Source organism: Jaculus jaculus, chromosome 17 (genome assembly GCF_020740685.1).
Source record: "Jaculus jaculus isolate mJacJac1 chromosome 17, mJacJac1.mat.Y.cur, whole genome shotgun sequence".
In the NCBI taxonomy this organism is placed as follows: domain Eukaryota; kingdom Metazoa; phylum Chordata; class Mammalia; order Rodentia; family Dipodidae; genus Jaculus; species Jaculus jaculus.
Genome location: NC_059118.1, coordinates 17,055,144 through 17,074,741, shown reverse-complemented (window position 1 = coordinate 17,074,741; position 19,598 = coordinate 17,055,144). Strand labels below are relative to the sequence as shown.

The window sequence follows — 19,598 nt, the reverse complement described above, 5'->3', positions numbered from 1 at the left end:
GGTAAATGCATCTAGAGTTCGTTCACGATGGCTGAAGGCCCTGGCGTGCTCTACTGGTATCTTTCTCTTTCAAATAATTAAGATAAAAATAAATTTGAGAGCTGGGCCTGGTGGCACATGCCTTTAATCCCAGCACTCAGGAGGCAGAGGTAGGAGGATTGCCATGAGTTCGAGGCCCCCCTGAGAGGTCAGCCTGGGCTAGAGTGTGACCCTACCTCGAAAAACAAAACAAACAAAACAAAAAATAAATTTGAGAATTTTTTTTGTTGTTCATTTTTTAAATTAATTTATTTATTTGAGAGCGACAGACATAGAGAGAAAGACAGATAGAGGGCGAGAGAGAGAATGGGCGCGCCAGGGCTTCCAGCCACTGCAAACGAACTCCAGACGCGTGCGCCCCCTTGTGCATCTGGCTAACGTGGGACCTGGGGAACCGAGCCTCGAACCGGGGTCCTTAGGCTTCACAGGCAAGCGCTTAACCACTAAGCCATCTCTCCAGCCCAAATTTGAGAATTTTTTAAAGAAATAACAGCATTAGCTGGAATTAGTGGTGTGCTTTTATCCCAGCACTTGGGAGGCTGTGAGTTTGAGGTCAGCCTGAGACTACATAGTAAATTCCAGGTCATCCTGGGCTGGACCAAGACCTTGCCTCCATAAAACCAAAATAAATAAATAAATAATAATTTAAAAAAATAAAGAACAGAAATAGCAGCAGTACTTTCTTCATGGACTTCCCACTGAGCGGCTGGAAACATTTGGAACAAAGCTCAGAACACGTGAACTTCACCATTCATTAAGTATTGATCAAGCACCGGGCACTGGGCAAGGTCCCAACAGTAAGACTCCCTGCCCTCCAAGTCACCCAGGCACCCTTGCCCAGCCCTATTTTTTTTTTATTTTTTTTTATCATGGACTGTGTTCGTGCCTGGCACTGTATTTACAAACCCTCTGTCCTCCAGCCAGAGGCTCAGCCCAGGCACTAAGTCTTTTTCTTCTGCTCTGTCACGCTGTGGTGTGGCACCAAGAATGGGTGCTCAGTAAATATTGTATGAATGAGTCTTGTAGGCTGGAGCCGCAGGTAGACCTCAGACAAGAGACTGTACAGGGTCACATTAGAGAGAGGGGACTGTGTCATTGGGATAGTTAAGGGAGGAGGTTCTGGGAGCTCATAACACTGAACTAAAACTCTAACCTTGAGAAGCTGACTTTCCTATTTATTTATTTTACTAGTTAATTTTTTTTCTTTTCACAATTTTTATTAACATTTTCCATGATTATAAAAAATATCCCATGGTAATACCCTCCCCCCCCTGCACTTTCCCCTTTGAAATTCCATTTTCCATCATATTACCTCTCCATCTCAATCATTGTACTTACATATATACAATACCAACCTATTAAGTACCCTCCTCCCTTCCTTTCTCTTCCTTTTTTTTTTTTTTTGGCTTTTGGAGGTAGGGTCTCACTCTGGTCCAGGCTGACCTGGAATTAACTCTGTCATCTCAGGGTGGCCTTGAACTCATGGCAATCCTCCTACCTCTGCCTCCCGAGTGCTGGGATTAAAGGCGTGCGCCACCACACCCGGCTTCTCTTCCCTTTATATCTCCTTTTAACTTACTGGCCTTTGCTACTAAGTATTTTCCTTCTCACGTAGAAGCCCAATCATCATAGCTAGGATCCACACATGAGGGAGAATGTGGCGCTTGGCTTTCTGGGCCTGGGTTACCTCACTTAGTATAATCCTTTCCAGATCCATCCATTTTCCTACAAATTTCATAACTTCATTTTTCCTTTTTTTTTTTCTTAAAACATTTTATTTATTTATTTAAGAGAGAGATAGAAACAGAAAGAAGCTGACACAGAGTGAGCATGGCCATGCCAGGGACTCCTGCCACTGCAAACACACTCTGGTAATTCCCTCCCTCCCCCCACACCTTCCCCTTTGAAATTCCATTCTCCATCATATTACCTCCCCATCACAATCATTGTACTTACATATATACAATATCAACCTGTTAAGTACCCTCCTCCCTTCCTTTCTCTTCCCTTTATGTCTCCTTTTTACCTTACTAGCCTCTGCTACTAAGTATTTTCATTCTCACGCAGAAGCCCAGTCATCTGTAGCTAGGATCCACATATGAGAGAACATGTGGCGCTTGGCTTTCTGGGCCTGGGTTACCTCACTTAGTATAATCCCTTCCAGGTCCATCAATTTTTCTGCAAATTTCATAACTTCATTTTTCTTTACTGCTGAATAGAACTCCATTGTATAAATGTGCCATATCTTCATTATCCACTCATCAGTTGAGGGACATCTAGGCTGGTTCCATTTCCCAGCTATTATAAATTGCACAGCAATAAACATGGTTGAGCATGTACTTCTAAGGAAATGAGATGAGTCCTTAGGGTATATGCCTAGGAGTGCTATAGCTGGGTCATATGGTAGATCAACCTTTAGCTGTTTTAGGAACCTCCACACTGATTTCCACAATGGCTGGACCAGATTGCATTCCCACCAGCAGTGTAGAAGAGTTCCTCTTTTTCCACATCCCCACCAACATTTATGATCATTTGTTTTCATGATGGTAGCCAGTCTGACAGGAGTGAGATGGAATCTCAATGTAGTTTCAATTTGCATTTCCCTGATGACTAGTGACATAGAACATTTTTTTAGATGCTTATATGCCATTCGTATTTCTTCCTTTGAGAATGCTCTATTTAGCTCCATAGCCCATTTTTTGATTGGCTTGTTTGATTCCTTATTACTTAACTTTTTGAGTTCTTTGTATATCCTAGATATTAATCCTCTATCAGATATATAGCTGGCGAAGATTTTTTCCCATTCTGTAGGTTGCCTCTTTGCTTTTTTCACTGTGTCCTTTGCGGTGCAAAATCTTTGTAATTTCATGAGGTCCCAGTGATTAATCTGTGGTTTTATTGCCTAAGCAATTGGGGTTGTATTCAGAAAGTCTTTGCCAAGACCAATATGTTGAAGGGTTTTCCCTAGTTTTTCCTCTAGCAGTTTCAGAGTTTCAGGTCTGATGTTAAGGTCTGTTTTTTTTTTTTGAGGTAGTGTCTCACTCTAGCCTAGGCTGACCTGGAATTCACTGTCTAGTCTCAGGCTGGCCTCAAACTCACTGTGATCCTCTTCCCTCTACCTCCAGAGTGCTGGGATTAAAGGTGTGCGCCATCACCAGTGACTTTCTAGAAGGAACCATACTCTTGGAATAAGAAAGAGAATTCAGGGAAGTCTGCATGTGGCAGGTCCAGCAGCCAGTGGGAACCTTCAGAGGAGCCACACTTTGCAAGCTCACCTGCAGTACTGATGGTGGGCCAGAGCTAGGTGTGGGAGCCAATGAGCGACTCCGCTAAACTCTGCTTTGTGGCCTGGGGGGAGGGGTGGCCACTGCCTCTGGTGGAGAACCGTAGATTAGGGGCTGTTGTGTACATTCTGCCCCCCCCCCCCAGGAGACACGTACACTTTGTCTCTTCACTCCAGATAGGGCTCAGACAACAGACCAAAGCCTGATTACACCAAAGTCCAACTTGGTGAACTAATGGGTTTATGGAGATTATTTTAGAGCTCTGGTGAGGGGTTACTTACCGGAGCATGGGTGAGTCAAGGGCAGCTGCTTTACCACAAAGTCCCACCCCTTCCTGGATGGCAACCTCATGGGAGCTGTATCTGTATCATGGGACTCCCCTTTCTAGCTAACCTTTTTGCTGTTTTTTTGTTTTGTTTTGTTTTGTTTTTTTGGTTTTTGAGGTGGGTCTCACTCTGGTCCAGGCTGACCTGGAATTCACTTTGTAGTCTCACGGTGGCCTTGAACTCATGGCAATCCTCCTACCTCTGCCTCCTGAGTGCTGGGATTAAAGGTGCCCCACCACCACGCCCGGCTTTTCTTTATTTCTTTTTTTTTTTTTTTCCTCCCCTAGGCTGCATTGTTGTGGTTCCTACTCCGCCATCTTAACTGGAAGTCTCTAGCTAATGTTTTACTTCCTATATAATCTAGCATCTCCCAAGGTCCATGATCTTTAGTGGCTGGAGGCCCTGGCACGCCCATTCTTTCCCTCTCTCTGTACCTGCCTATTTCTTTATCTCTCTTTCTTTCTGACAAATAAATAGAAATAAAATATTTTTAAAAAATATTTATTTATTTGAGACAGAGAAGAAAGAGTCAGATAGAGAGAGAATGGACACATCAGGGCCTCCAGCCACTGAGAATGAACTCCAGACACGTGCGCTGCCTTGTGCATCTGGCTTACGTGGGGGTTCAAACCTGGTCCTTAGGCTTTGCGCGCCATCTCTCCAGCCCAGTCATGGTCTTTTGCAGCTGTGGGGAGGGCAGGAGGGAGCAATAGCTGATCTCTCAGGGAGGGTCTTGTGAATTTCACCTTCATCATCTACTAAGGGCATCAATAGCTCTAAGGTCAGGGCCATAGACCTGGTTAACTCTGTTAGTCAATGTTGCAGTTGGGTTCACATTGCTGGCAGACATCACCTGACCAAGTGCAGCTTTTGGGAAAGAGGTTTATTTTGGCTTACAGGCTCAGGGGAGGAGGGGGCTCCATGATGGCAGGGAAAATGATAACATGAGCAGAGGATGGACATCACCCCCCTGGCCAACATAAGGTGGACCATAGCAACCAGGAGAGTGTGCCAAACACTGGCATGGGGAAACTGGCTATAACACCCATAAGCCCGCCCCCTGCAATACACTCCCTCCAGGAGGTGTTAATTTGCAAATCTCCATCAGCTGGAAACCTAGCATCCAGAACACCTAAGTTTATGGGTGACACCTGAATCAAACCACCACATTCCACCCCTGGCCCCCATAAACTGATAACCATATATGATGTAAAATGCAATGCATTCATCTAACTTTAAAAGTCCCATAGTTTTTAAATTTTTTTTTTTTTTTTTTGAGAGCGACAGACACAGAGAGAAAGACAGATAGAGGGGGAGAGAGAGAATGGGCGCGCCAGGGCTTCCAGCCTCTGCAAATGAACTCCAGACGCGTGCGCCCCCTTGTGCATCTGGCTAACGTGGGACCTGGGGAACCAAGCCTCGAACTGGGGTCCTTAGGCTTCACAGGCAAGCGCTTAACCGCTAAGCCATCTCTCCAGCCCAAGTCCCATAGTTTTTATCAGTTCCAATGATGTTCAAACATCCCGATAGTCGAAGATCTTTTAACTGAGCCATAATACCAAAAAATAACCTCAAAAACCCCCATAATGGCACATTCACACTGCAAAAGATGGCATTGGGCATAGCAAAGAAACATTTAACCAATACAAGATTGAAAACAACCAGGGCAAACATCAAACACTGTAACCTCAAGTCCAACAACTGTAGCCAGTGACAAATGTCCAAGTCCAATAATTCTAACTAGCAACAAGTCTCTAGCATTCCAATTCCACCCCTCCAGTGAGGCTACTCACAGTCCTGAAAAACTTCATCCAGGGCAAGAAGCTTTCCTTAGCAGCCACCTCATGGTCCCGGCATCTCCATTGGGTCTCCACTGCAATCCACAGTTCATCCTCATGGCCCCATGGAGTCTCCATGCAGGCAACCAGCAAACCTGCTTCACACGGCCCATGGCCATTTCCAAAACACAAGACCATGTTGCAAACTCAATGATCCTCTTTCCAGCATTTCTTGTACTCCATAATTCCAGGTATGGTGCCAATTTGTTAATCCAGGGGGGAATAAAGCAGACTTTGAAGAACAGGACTCCTTGAGCATTCAGACCCCTTCAAAAGAGTCTACATTCTTTTTTTTTTTTTTCTTTTCTGTTTTTGTTTTTTGAAGTAGGGTCTCGCTCTATCCCAGGCTGACCTGGAATTCACTATGTAGTCTCAGGGTGGCCTCGAACTCACGGCGATCCTCCTACCTCTGCCTCCCGAGTGCTGGGATTAAAGGCGTGTGCCATCATGCCCAGCGAGTCTACATTCTTTTGTTGCCCCAGTACAAGTCAGCTGGTCCAATCTCAAAGGTTGTAATCTCTCAATTGCAGCTGAACAGCCAACAGTTCACCCAAAGATTTTTCTTTCTGTGCCACATATCCCTCTGCTCACTCCAGTTCATTTCTATGCAAAGCAACCCTGCACAACTTCTCAGGACACAGGCATAAGAACAAGCCTCTCATACAAACTGCCTCTAGCCCAGTCCAAGCAAAGCTCTTTCTCACCCTCATAAGCCAAACCTCACAGTCCACAGTTCTTACTGCATTCAACTCTTGCAGCACAGACCAGAATAGTCAATCAAGCTGTATTTACAGCACTGCAAGGCATCTCTTAAGCCAAGATTTCAAATCCTCCTACATTCCTCTTGAAAATCAGCTCCAAAAGGCCAAAGCCACATAGTCAGGTGTCTAGCAGCAAATGACACCACTCCTTGGTACCACTTTACTGTTACAGTCAGGTTTGCATTGCTGGCAGAAATCACCTGACCAAGAGCAGCTTGTGGGAAAAAGAGATTTATTTTGGCTTACAGGCTCTGGCGGGGGGCGGGGGGGAAGCTCCACGATGGCAGGGAAAATGATAACATGAACAGAGGGTGGACATCACCCCCTGGCCAACATAAGGTGGACCATAGCAATAGGAGAGTGTGCCAAACACTAGCAAGGGGACACTGGCTATAACACCCATAAGCCTGCCCCAACAATATATTGCCTCCAGGAGCTGTTAATTCCCAAATCTCCATCAGCTGGGAACCTAGCATCCAGAACACCTAAGTTTATGGGGGACACCTGAGTCAAGCCACCATATTTATTTATTCACACGCGCATGTGTGTGTATACATGCCAGGTTCTCTTGCCACCCAGGCCATCAAACTTTGCAAGGAAACTCCTTTAACTGCTGAGCCACCTCCCCAGCCACTCAACTCTATCATTCTGCTCCAAAATTACCTTGTCTACCAGACCAAATATTTTCTACTTCGAGATGGCGTTGTGCTGTGCCCAAAGGGAAGACACTATACTACCACAGCAGTAGAATGATTAAATTTAGGGAGGGCTGATAGGTGAGCCGGAGTACAGAAGATAAGTGTTCCTTCAGTTCTAAGTTGGCCGGAGGAGGGGCCGATCCTAAACCTCAGCTCTGTCACTTCTCCCCCGCAACTGTCACCTCCCATCTTCCAGCGAGTGTACATCGCGAAAGGCCATGGGCCCAGCTGGAACCTTCTGCCTCAGAGCTCATCTTGTTCTCGGGGGAGGGGTGTTTGCTGGTTGCCAGGCACCGGGGTTCCAGCCTGTAGCAGTGACCCCAGCCATGTCGAGTATGCTGTTCTTACTGCCGTTGCTACTTCTCATGACGATGGGTGCCCCTACCCATGCCTGGTCACGGCCCCTCTGGTACCAAGTGGGGCTGGACTTGCAGCCTTGGGGGTGCCAGCCAAACCTGGAAGGTTGCAGGAGCAGCATAGGCTGCCCTGGTTATTGGATGAGCCTGGGAGGGAACCGTATCTACCCAGTGGCTGGAGTCACCATCACCACCACCATGATGCTGGTGGCCAGCCGTGTGATGCTGCAGCGGTGGCGTGCCCAGGACACGAAGGGAAAGGTGAGCGTAGCCCTCCTCTGTCCCTTGCATCTCTTACCCCGTTGGGCCCACATCCTTCACCCAACCTTTCCCCATCAGCCTGACTTAAGGCCGTGAGCACCTCCTGCCTGACCTCGTTCTCTACCCATCTCCTTATCTTTGCATCTCCCATGGAGCCCATGTCTACAGTCTACCCATTCCTGACCATTCCTCAAGGCCAGTACCCTGGTCCATCTATCACCATTTAGTACCCCCGCCATCCCTTATCCAGCTTCCGTGGGACCCAGGACCACCTAGCCCCTGGTAAGTCCACTCCACAGCAACTCATTATCCTAAGTCTTTTTTATTTTTATTTATTTATTCTTAATAATTTTATTTATTTATTTGAGAGTGACAGACACAGAGAGAAAGACAGATAAGAGGGAGAGAGAGAATGGGCACGCCAGGGCTTCCAGCCTCTGCAAACGAACTCCAGACGCGTGCACCCCCTTGTGCATCTGGCTAACGTGGGTCCTGGGGAACCGAGCCTCGAACCGGGGTCCTTAGGCTTCACAGGCAAGCACTTAACCGCTAAGCCATCTCTCCAGCCTCTAAGTCTTTTTTAATATATAAACAATTTACTGTTTATTGGGAAGAAATTTTATAACATTGTTTGAAGCCACTGGTACACTTAAGGCTTCATGGTCTCTGAGAAAAGTTCAGAGGATGCTCTCCTAGCTGTTTCTCTTGGCATGCTTTTAGCATGTTTCTTTCTTTTCTTCTTCTTCTTTTTTTTTTTTTTTTTTTGTTTTGTTTTGTTTTGTTTTTTCAAGGTAGGGTCTCCCTCTAGCCCAGGCTGACCTGGAATTCACTATGTAGTTTCAGGGTGGCCTCAAACTCAGCGATCCTCCTATCTCTCCCTCCCGAGTGCTGGGATTAAAGGGGTGCACCACCACGCCCAGCTTTAGCATGTTTCTTTTATTTTTATATTTTATTGACAACTTCCATAATTATAGACAATACACCATCTTAATTTCCTGGCCCTCCCCCACCCCAGCGCCAGCCTAAGTCTTCCATAGCCTTGGTTCCACTGCCCCTTGACACACCCTGTGGCCTCCTTGACTCTCATTCCTGCCTCTTGGTCCTATTCCGTCATTCCCCACAGGTGACCACCAGCCCCTTCAGACACTGGAAGCGGCAGTCTGCCGTATCAGACCGCACCCTGCTCCTCAAGGTCCTCCACTTGCTGGATGCCATTCTGCTCCACATCGAGAGCCACCTGCAGCGGCTTGCTTCCCAGCAACAAATCCAAATAAAGGGGACGCCCTCCCAGTCTGGGTGATGCGGTACATGCCCCTCACTCTTTTTTCCTTAAAAATAAAACCAAACATTTTAGTTATTTATTGACTGGACAGAAAAAGAGAGTGAGAGAGAGAGAGAAAGAGATCAAGAGAGAATGGGTGTGCCAGGGCACTCCATGGCAAATGAACTCCAGACGCGCGCGCCCCTTGTGCATCTGACTAACATGGGTCCTGGGGAATCAAACCTGAGTCCTTTGGCTTTGCAGGCAAATGCCTTAATTGCTAAGCCATCCCTCCAACCTTTTTTTTCCTTTTTTTTTTTTTGAGGTAGGGTCTCTATTATAGGCTGACCTGGAATTCACTATGTAGTCTCAGGCTGGCCTCAAACTCACTGTGATCCTCCTACCTCTGCCTCCCGAGTGCTGGGATTAAAGGTGTACACCACTACACCAGGCTTTTTTTTTTTTTTTTTACCTTTTTTATTAATAAGAGAGAGATAGAAAGGGGGAAAGAATTGGTGTGTCAGGGCCTTAGCCACTGCAAACAATCTCCAGACACATGCATCATTCTATGCACATGAGCCACCTGTGTGCACGTGTCACCTTATGCATCTGGCTCAAGTGGGTTCTGGGGGTCAAATCTGGGTCCTTAGGCTTCACAGGCAAGCACCTTAACCACTGAGCCATCTCTCTAGCCCGTGCTTCTTTTTTTTTTTTCTGATTGCCTGCTGGGGTGGGAATGACCTAAGGGGCCTGGGCCAGGACTCCAGCCTGGGCTGTCTGTGCCTTGTGGCTCTCTCTCATTGTTAGAGGTAGCAGGCTTGTGGAAGCCATGTTGAACAGGACGAGTGGGCAAACTAAGTCTAGGCGTCCCTCCCAGCAACCCAGTTAGCCCTTGTTCCCCAAGGACGGCTTCCACAAACGCAGTCCCTCCTCCAGCCTCAGTAGTAAACTGATGGCATGCGCAGTGTTGAGAGAAGACCTGACCATCAGGGAAAGAGGGTGGTCCAGGGAGGGCCGCCCAGAGGAGGTGACAATGCAATGGATACATTTGGGTCTATGAGGTGCTTCTTCCTGGAACCCCTAAGCCCTGAGCCCCCCTGCAACAACACAGCTGAGTCCTTTGAAGCAGTGAGTCTGCGGAGAAGTACTCCAGGGGAGGCCTAATCTGAGCAAAAGCCACACACTATTGTTTGGTACTCCACGCCTGCTGGTAAGGTGGGCAGTGATCAGTTGCGAAGGGCCTCAAATGCCAAGTGAGTAACTGAACTTCTCCAGTGCACATAGGTGTGGAGGAAGGGTCTAGAGGAGTTGAGGGGCAGGGATAAGGCTGGGGATCATACTCCAGGGATCTCTGATGGGGAGATAGAGAACCCTGGGCTCCCCAGTCTCTGGGAGAGCATCCCGTCTTTTGTCTTCCCTTCCCTTGTCACCATCTCAGGGACAATGGGGGAGCTCATGACTTCACTGACTCTAGTTACCCTTAGCTTTGCAAGCCTCTCCCCCTATGGGGTCACTGGTCTGGCCTCCAATAGCCGCCACTCCAGATCCTTGGCACCTGCCCAGTCCTCTTCTCTCACCCCATCCCCCCTTCCAGCTCTAGCCCAACAGCCCCAATATATAGCCAAGTAGGCAGCCCTAGGCCATGTATTGTGTGTGGACTTTAAACACACTCTGGGGGCTGGAGAGAAGGCTTAGTGTTTAAGGCGCTTGCCTGCGAAGCCTAAGCACTCACGTTTGAATCTCTAGGTCCCACGTAGCCAGACGCACACATGCAATGTCACACATGCACACAAGGGGGCGCACATGTCTGGAGTTCTTTGCAGTGGCTGAAGGGCCTGGCATTCCCATCTCTCTCTCTCTCCCTCTCTGCTTCTCTCTCTCTCTCTCTCTCTCTCTCTCTCTCTCTCTCTCTCTCTCTCAAAAATAAGACTTGTCTGTGAAGCCAAAGGACCCAGGTTTGAGTCCCCAGGACCCACATAAGCCAGATGCACAAGGTGGTGTGTGTGTCATGCTCATTCTCTCTCTCTCTTTATCTCAAATGTATATAATAAAATGGACATGTCTTTGGGCTGGGGATGTAGCTCTGTTGGTAGAATACTTGCCCAGCATGCATGCACAAGGCCTTGGATTCCGTCTTCATTACTGCAAAATCTGCTATCGAATCCCAGCACCTGGAAGGTGGAGGCAGGAACATCAGGAGTCCAAATCTTCTCATCCTTGCCTATGCAGCAAATGTGAGGCCAACCTTGTCCAAAAAGAAAGAAAAGAAAGACAAGGATTGAGAGATTAAAAACAACAACAACAACAGTATAGAGAAACAGCAAACAAATGCTCCAGCTCTTATTCCACAAGCAGAAATCATTCACCCTTGAGGATTAGAAGAGTTGAATTTCCAGATGTGCTATACGTGATACTCAGTTTCCCAAATACCATTTCTAAGGGCTTGGTTGTGAACACTTGCAATTTTAGTACTTAAGTATATATATATAATTTATTTGAGAGAGAGAAAGAGGGAGAGAGAGAGAGAGAGAATGGGCACACCCGGGCCACCAGCCACTGCAAATGAACTCCAGATGCATGCGCCCCCTTGTACATCTGGCTTACCTGGGTCCTGGAGAGTTGAACTGGGATCATTTGGCTTTGCAGGCAAATGCCTTAACCACTAAGCCATCTATCCAGCACAATTTTAGCACTTGTGTGACAGAGGTAGGAGGATTATGGAAAATTCAAGGCCAGCCTGGTCTGGTCTACATATTGAGTCCCAGGCCAGCCAGGACTACATAGTGAGACGGTCTTAACAAAACCAAACCAAACAAACATACAAAGAAAGAGAGAGAGAGAGAGAGAGAGAGAGAGAGAAAGAGAGAGAGAGAGAGAGAGAGAAAATATCAGTGAAGAAAGAAAAGAAAAAAGGCTGGATAGATGGCCCAGCGGTTAAGGCACTTGTCTGCAAAACCTAAGGATCTGGGTTCAATTCCCCAGTACCCACATAAAACCAGATGCACAGGTGACACATGCATCTGGAGTTTAATTGCAATGGCTAACGGCCCTGGCACACCCATATTCTCACTCTCTCTCTCTCAAATAAATAAAGTTAAAGTTAAGAAAAAAAGTGGTGCATTTGTCTGGAGTTCATTTGCCCTCATCCCTGACCCTCCTCCAAAGGGAGTCTCCTCATTGGGCATGCTGGTTATCCCCATGGGGATTGTGGGTCATACATTGTGGGGATAGCCATCGGTTATGGGGAAGAGGCGATGTCTGTGTGTCATGTCCCAACTTGTGACTCTAACAATCTTCCTGCCCCGTCTTCTGTGAAATTCCCTGAGCCATGGGTGTGTGTGTGTGTGTGTGTGTGTTTAGTTTTTCGAGGTAGGGTCTCACCTTGGGTGAGTTTTAAGTCTACTGCAGCGATGGGCTCTTAGGAGCCTCTGGATCTCTGCTTTGGTGGGTGTTGAGTGTCCTCAGTGTCTGTCTCCTTCACTCTTGTGCTGATATCAGGTTCACAGAGAAAGCAGTACTCTTGCTCATTTCCCCAATTTCCTCTGTGGTTTCAGCTGGGGCCCTGGTGAAGTGTGGTGGGCCATTTCTCTCCTCAGGTCCTGCGCCCTTCCAAAAAAGAAAAGCAGATTCTCCAATGGAGAGTAAGGTCAGCACACATTAAATGGGATAACCATTGTTAGTTTAGAGAGAATTTAATGGGTGTAGGCCCTCTTGCAGCCCAAGATTGGTGGGAGCTTGATAATGGAGAGTAAACTCGTTATTTGGACATGATTCTGACTTGTTTCCCAGTTCCAGATATGAGTTCCTTTCCACTGAGTGGATCCATGAGCCAATCCAAGAGCAGCTGGTTACCCACCATGGCTGTATGCCACTTTGCACTTGTGTGAGCATCACGTCAGGTTGTTTGCTTCTGAGTAGCTTAGACCTTGAGTTGCTCAGACAGATGTTGTCCACTTTCCCCCCCGGAAGCTCATATAGCAGCTTCCAGCACTAGATGGGCTAATTGTCTGGGGACTGACTCTCTTCCAGATTCCAGCCAGGTCTCTCCATGTTCCCTACCAACAGCATATGGTGTCTTCAGCAGTAGGGTCTTTTCTTTTCTTTTCTTTTTTTTTGGTTTTTCAAGGTAGGGTCTCACTCTGGCCCAGACTGACCTGGAATTCACTATGGAGTCTCAGGGTGGCCTTGAACTCACGGCGACCCTCCTACCTCTGCCTCCCGAGTGCTGGGATTAAAGGCATGGGCCACCACGCCCGGCAGCAGTAGGGTCTTAACTATTAACCTCTGGTGGGTAATCAAGTGTTCTGACAGAGCTATTTCTCAAGCCCTATACATCATCATCATCATCATCATTATTATTATTATTTTGGGTTTTTTTTTTTTGAGAAAGGGTTTCACTCTAGCCCAGGCTGATCTGGAATTCACTATGTAGTCTCAGGATGGCCTCAAACTCATGCCACTCCTCCTACCTCTGCCCCCTGAGTGCTAGGATTACAGCTGTGTACCACCATGCCTGGTTTCATGGGGATCTTAAAGGCTGAATAATCTGGTTCAGGAGCCTCTCTTCCATCCATTGTAAGGGTCTCTTGTAGGTCCCTGTAAATGACCTTCCTATTGGCCACACCACAGGTGAGCTCTAGACCAGTTCAGGCCTTCCAGTTCAATGACTACCATTGGGAAATATGCCCAGGTGGCTGCAAGCCTGACAATGATAATGTGAAACCTATTGTCCAAGGGGCTGAGAATGTGGACTAGTACATAGAGTGCCTGTCTAACATGCATGAAGGCCTGAGTTTGGTCACAGCACAGCAAACAACATTGTGAGTTGCAGGCCAGCCTGGGGCTCCATGATAGCCGATTTCAAGAAAACAAAAAAACTCTCTTCTCCAAAAGATCGAAGAATATTTCTTCAAGCAGCAGTCAGTGTTGGGCTGCAGTTGAAACTTATGAGAACAAAATTTCTTTTGGTGCTCTAAAAAAATATTTTATTTACTTATTTATTGGAGAGAGAGATAGAAACTGACAAAGAGAATGAATGGGCCAGCCCCTCCTTGCACCCAGCTTTCCTTGTTTTATTTTCATTTGTTTGTTTATTTTTGTTGTTGTTGTTGTTTATTTTATTTATTTATTTGAGAGCAACAGACAGAGAGAAAGAGGCAGAGAGAGAGAATGGGCGCGCCAGGGCTTCCAGCCTCTGCAAGCAAACTCCAGACGCGTGCACCCCCCTTGTGCATCTGGGTCCTGGGGAATTGAGCCTCGAACAGGGGTCCTTAGGCTTCACAGGCAAGCACTTAACCGCTTAGCCATCTCTCCAGCCCATATTTGTTTATTTTTAATGCAAGAGAATGAGAGAGAATTGGCATGCCAGAGCCTCAGCCACTGCAATCAAACCCCAGACATGTTCACCCCCTTGTGACCTTGCGTGCTTGCATCACTTTGTACATGGGACCTAGAACGTCAAACATGAGTCCTTAGGCTTCACATGCAAGTGTCTTAACCATTAAGCCATCTCTCTAGCTCTGTTTTAATTGTATTAATTTATTTTTGATGTGGGATTTCACTCTAGCCCAGGCTGACCACTGGGGTGGCCTCTAATTCATAACCATCCTACTTCTTCTGCCTCCCGAGTGCTGGGATTAAAGGTGTGTGCCAGTATGCCTGGCTCCTTGTTTTATTTTTGAAGAAGGGTCTCACTCTAGTGCACTGGCCTGGAACTCACAGCAATCTTCCTACCTCAGCCTCCTAAAAACTGGGATTAATGGTGTGTACCACCATGGTTGGCTCTCTGTCTCTGTCTCTCTCTCTCTTAATAGAAAAATGTGGGCAAACTGTCTGATGTGTATGATGTAGCAGTAGTGGGACATTAGCCAGCTAACCATTTGTAGTTTTTATTAAACTTGAGCCATAAAAAATAACGACTACTCACCAAAACTCATTAAAAAACAAAATAAAAACAAAAAAACATGGGCTGAGTGTGAGAGCATGCAGCATTAATTCCAGCACTCAAGAGGCAGTGGTAGGAAGATCGCTGTGAGTTTAAGGGCAGTCTGAGACTACAGAGTGAGTTCCAAGTCAGCCTGGGCGAGAGTAAGACCCTACCTCAAAAAACAAACAAGGGCTGGAGAGATGGCTTAGCAGTTAAGGCGCTTGCCTGCAAAGCCAAAGGACCTTGGTTTGATTCCCAGTACCCACATAAAACCAGATGTACAAAGTGGCACACACATCTGGAGTTTTTTGCAGTGGCTAGAAGCCCTGGTGCCCAATTCTCTCTCTCTCTCTCTCTCTCTCTGCTTGCATTTAAAAAAAAAAACAAAAAAAAAAACCCTGGGCTGGAGAGATGGCTCAACAGTTAAAGGCACTTGCTTGCAAAGCCAGCTGGACTAGGTTCAATTCCCCAGTCACCTACATAAAACTGGATACAAAAAGTGGCTCCAGGGCTGGAAGGATTGCTTAGTGGTTAAGGCCTTTGCCTGCAAAGCCAAAGGACCCAAGTTGGATTCCCCAAGACCCATGTTAGCCAGATGCACAAGGGGGCGCACATGTCTGGAGTTCGTTTGCTGTGACTGGGGGCCCTGCCAAGTCTATTCTCTTACACTCTCTCCCTTTCTCTGTCAAATAAATAAATAAATAAAACTAAAAAAAAAAAAAAGATGGAGGTCTCCAATGCCTGGTGTGTCTTTGCGCGCACGCGCGCGCGCGCACGCACACACACACACACACACACACACACACGTGTGTAAAAAGATGAATCAATGGTCTCACACTGTGATTCTGGTAGGAAGACTTTAAGAAGCTTGTGCTTGTACTACCTTCCCCATGGCCCTAAGAAAAGGACAAAAGGTACTGTAGCTGGTATTTCAACTACTGTGCTGACAGTGAATCCAGGAGACGTCGTGCGTCCTCGGAAGGAGAGCATCCCCGAGCACTTGGAAGGCTCTAGACACGTGATCATAGTTCCCTGACTGAGTGCTTTTTGACCACGTGTTCATCTATAACCTAGTTACTAAGTAATGCATTCTTGAAAATGTTTTATTTATTTACTTATTCATTTATTTTTGGTTTTTTGAGGTAGGGTCTTGCTTGACCCAGGCTGACCTGGAATTCACTATGTAGTGTCAGGGTGGCCTTGAACTCCAGGCGATCCTTCCCACCTCTGCCTCCCTAATGCTCCGATTAAAGACATGCGCCACCACACCGGCCTATTATTTATCTTTATTTTAAAACTTCTTAAATTATTTTCAAGCAGAGAGAGAGAGGAAATAGGAACACCAGGGTCTCTTACCACTCCAGAAGTGTGTATCACTTTGTCCATTCAGCTTTAGGTAAGTACTGGGGAATCTACTCCAGGACATCAAAGTTTGGCAAGCAAGTGCCTTTAACCACTGAAACATCTCTTCAACCCTGCTTTTTCTATTTGAATGTTTTTATTTCTTTATTTGCAAGTAGAGAAAGAATGAGAGAGAGGATGGATATAGCGGCCAGGGCCTCTCGCCACTCACATGGGTGTTGAGGACTCAAACCCAAACCATCAGACTTTGCAAGCAGTGCCTTTAACCACTCAGCCATCTCTCCAGTCCAATATTCTTTTGTCAAATATTTTATTTATTTGAGACAGAGAGAAAGGAAAAAAACAGAGAGAGAATGGGTTGGTCGTGGGTCAGGGCCTCCAGCCAATGCAATGTTTGTTTTGTTTTGTTTTCAAGGTAGAGTCTCACTCTAGTCCCGGATGACCTGGACTTCACTATGTAGTCTCAGGGTGGCTTCGAACTCACAGTGATCCTCCTACCTCTGCCTCCCCAGTGCTGGGATTAAAGGCGTGCTCCACCATGCCTGGCTACATGTGCCATCTTGTGCATCTGGCTTACATGGATACTGGGGAAATGAAACTGGGTCCTTAGGCTTTGCAAACAAAGGCCTTAACCGCTAAGCCATCCCTCCAGCCCTGGAGCCACTTTTTGTATCCAGCTTTATGTAGGTGACTGGGGAATTGAACCTAGTCCAGCTGGCTTTGCAAGCAAGTGCCTTTAACTGTTGAGCCATCTCTCCAGCCCAGGGTTTTTTTTTTTTTTTTTTAAATGCAAGCAGAGAGAGAGAGAGAGAGAGAGAGAGAGAGAGAGAGAGAATTGGGCACCAGGGCTTCTAGCCACTGCAAAAAACTCCAGATGTGTGTGCCACTTTGTACATCTGGTTTTATGTGGGTACTGGGAATCAAACCAAGGTCCTTTGGCTTTGCAGGCAAGCGCCTTAACTGCTAAGCCATCTCTCCAGCCCCAATACTCTTTTTTCTACTAACTTAAGAGGTTGATATATTTCTAAGGAGAATATTGTCATTCTTCCTGGATCTAGTCTGGGTTGGTTGAATTGTAGAATGTAATATATTGTTTTCTTTTCTTTTTTCCTGAGACACAGTTTCACTCTAGCCCAGGCTGACCTAGCACTCACTCTTTAGTCCCAGGCTAACCTCAAACTCACAGCAATCCTCCTATATCTGTATCCCTAATGCCAGGACTAAAGGAATGCTCCACCACACCCAGCTAATATATTCTATTTTTAATAATCTATTCTCTTGAGCACATTTTTATGGCAAGATCATCTTGCCCTTTAGTCACTGACATAGCAAGCTTTGTCCTGGTTCCTCTGGAAACTCTCCAGTGTTTTGAGCTGGTTTCCTCAGTATGATCTCTCCCTGGGATTTGCCTCAGGGGACACTTCCTCTGCCTTTGGACTTGACTGTTCAATGATCCTGAGTGAGGACATTTCTCCATCTTTTGACTTGAGGGGAACATACTCAGTGGGCTGGCTTTGAGAAGCAAAAGGATTCAGCCAGCTCACTGACACCTATGTTTGTTTTTTTCTAATTTTTTTTTTTTTTTTTTTTTTAGAGAGCGAGAGCAAGAGCAAGACAGAGACAGGAGAGAATTGGCCTGGGGCCTTAGCCACTGAAGTTGAACTCCAGAAGTTTGTGCCACCTAGTGGGCATGTGTGACCTTGCTCTTGCCTCATCTTTGTGCATCTGGCTCACATGGGATCTGGAGAGTGGAACATGGGTCCTTAGGCTTTGCAGGCAAGTGCCTTAACCACTAAGCCATCTCTCCAGCCCCCCCCCTTTTTTTTTTAAATGTATTTTTGATTATTTGTTAGAGAGAGTACAGGTGCACCACAGCCTTTTTCTACTACAAATTAACTCCAAATGCATGGGCCACTTTGTGCATCTGGCTTTGTATAATAAGTATTGGGGAATCAAAGCTGGACCATTAGGCAAGCAAGTGCTTTAACCACTGAGCCATCTTTCCATCCTCCTTGCTGACTTTTTTTTTTTTTTCCCAAGGTAGGGTCTCACTCTAGCTCAGGCTGACCTGGAATTCACTATGTAGGGTCAGGGTAGCCTCAAACTCATGGTGATCCTCCTACCTCTGCCTCCCAAGTGCTGGGGTTAAAGGTGTGTGCCACCATGCCTGGCTTCCTTGCTGACATTTTTAAAAAAAATTTTTCAAGGTAGGGTCTCACTCTAGCCCAGGCTGACCTGTAACTCACTTAGTAGTCTCAGTGTGGCCTTGAACTCACAGTGATCCTCTTATCTCTGCCTCCCAAGTGCTGGCATAAAAGGTGTGCACCAACACACCTGGCTTCCTTGCTGACATTTTGATACTATATCAGCCAGGCACCTGGGCACTCTGCCCTGCATTATTCTCAAGTGATGCCATCATTGCATGCCAGAACCTGCCGGCTGCAAAGGTTCAAGCCTGCTGGGGAGTGAGGATTAAAGAAAGACAGGAGAAAGTATGAAAGCAAGGACTCCAGCCCAGGACTGAAGTTCCGTTTATTTCTCAGCAGTCCTTTTTAACATCTTCTTGCAAACAGTTTGCCCATGTACAGAAATTCCATGACCTTCACACAAGTTTCTATCAAAACAACTTCTTTCTGTTACAGAGTTACGCACCTTGACCACTTCTCAGTACAAAAGATTATTCCAAGGTTGGGAGAGAAACAAACCCTCTGTTCCCAGCAATACAAGCATAAATGTTTAAGGAACCATCAGCGCTTGCCAGTAACACTGAATGAACATAATCTTGCTTACTTGCAGGTGCACGTCTTGTTGCCAAACAGCCCAATGCTACAGATTCAAGGCCAGCCCAGTGGCCCCCGACAATTGTGTCTCAGGCTAAAGCAACCATAGCGTCTATGGATGGGGCATTTGGTATTTGCATTCAGAGGAGCAAGGGCACCCTTTCTTGCCCACCCTGGAACGAACTGGCCAGGTGCAGGGACAGCTTGTTTTTTTTCTTTGTTGTTGTTGTTTCTCGGCTTTTCAAGTGAGGGTTTTGCTCTAGCCCAGGCTGACCTGGAATTCACACACACCCATTCTGTCCTTTTTTCTCTACTCATAATTAATTAATTAATTAAAAATATCACTAATGACAAGTTCAGAGAACAGAGTCCAGGAACTGAATTCCAAAAAAGTCCTGACTCATCATGACTCACCAAGATGTCAGCTGACCCCCAGTGTCCTTGTTCCTTGTTTTTTTCTTCTTGGTTTTTTTTTTTTTTTTTTTTTTTAGTTTTTCGAGGTAGGATCTCACTCTGGCCCAGGCTGACCTGGAATTCACTATATAGTCTCAGGGTGGTCTTGAACTCACGGTGATCCTCCTACCACTGCCTCCGAGTGCTGGGATTAAAGGCGTGCACCACCACGCCCAGCTTCCCTTGTTCTATTTTTATGCAGAACCCTGATATATTTTCAAAATTACCAATCCAATCCACTTTAACCTGATGC

General features: G+C 46.5%; 1 protein-coding gene across 1 annotated transcript; it reads left to right on the top strand.

Moving 5' to 3' along the window:
• The first annotated feature begins 7,272 nt into the window (after positions 1–7,272).
• Tmem89 (transmembrane protein 89) lies at positions 7,273–8,863 on the top strand. Its single transcript, XM_045136325.1, has 2 exons — positions 7,273–7,565; positions 8,680–8,863. Exons 1-2 carry the CDS (start codon positions 7,273–7,275, stop codon positions 8,861–8,863), a joined length of 477 nt encoding a protein of 158 aa, XP_044992260.1.
• The last annotated feature ends 10,735 nt before the right edge of the window (positions 8,864–19,598 follow it).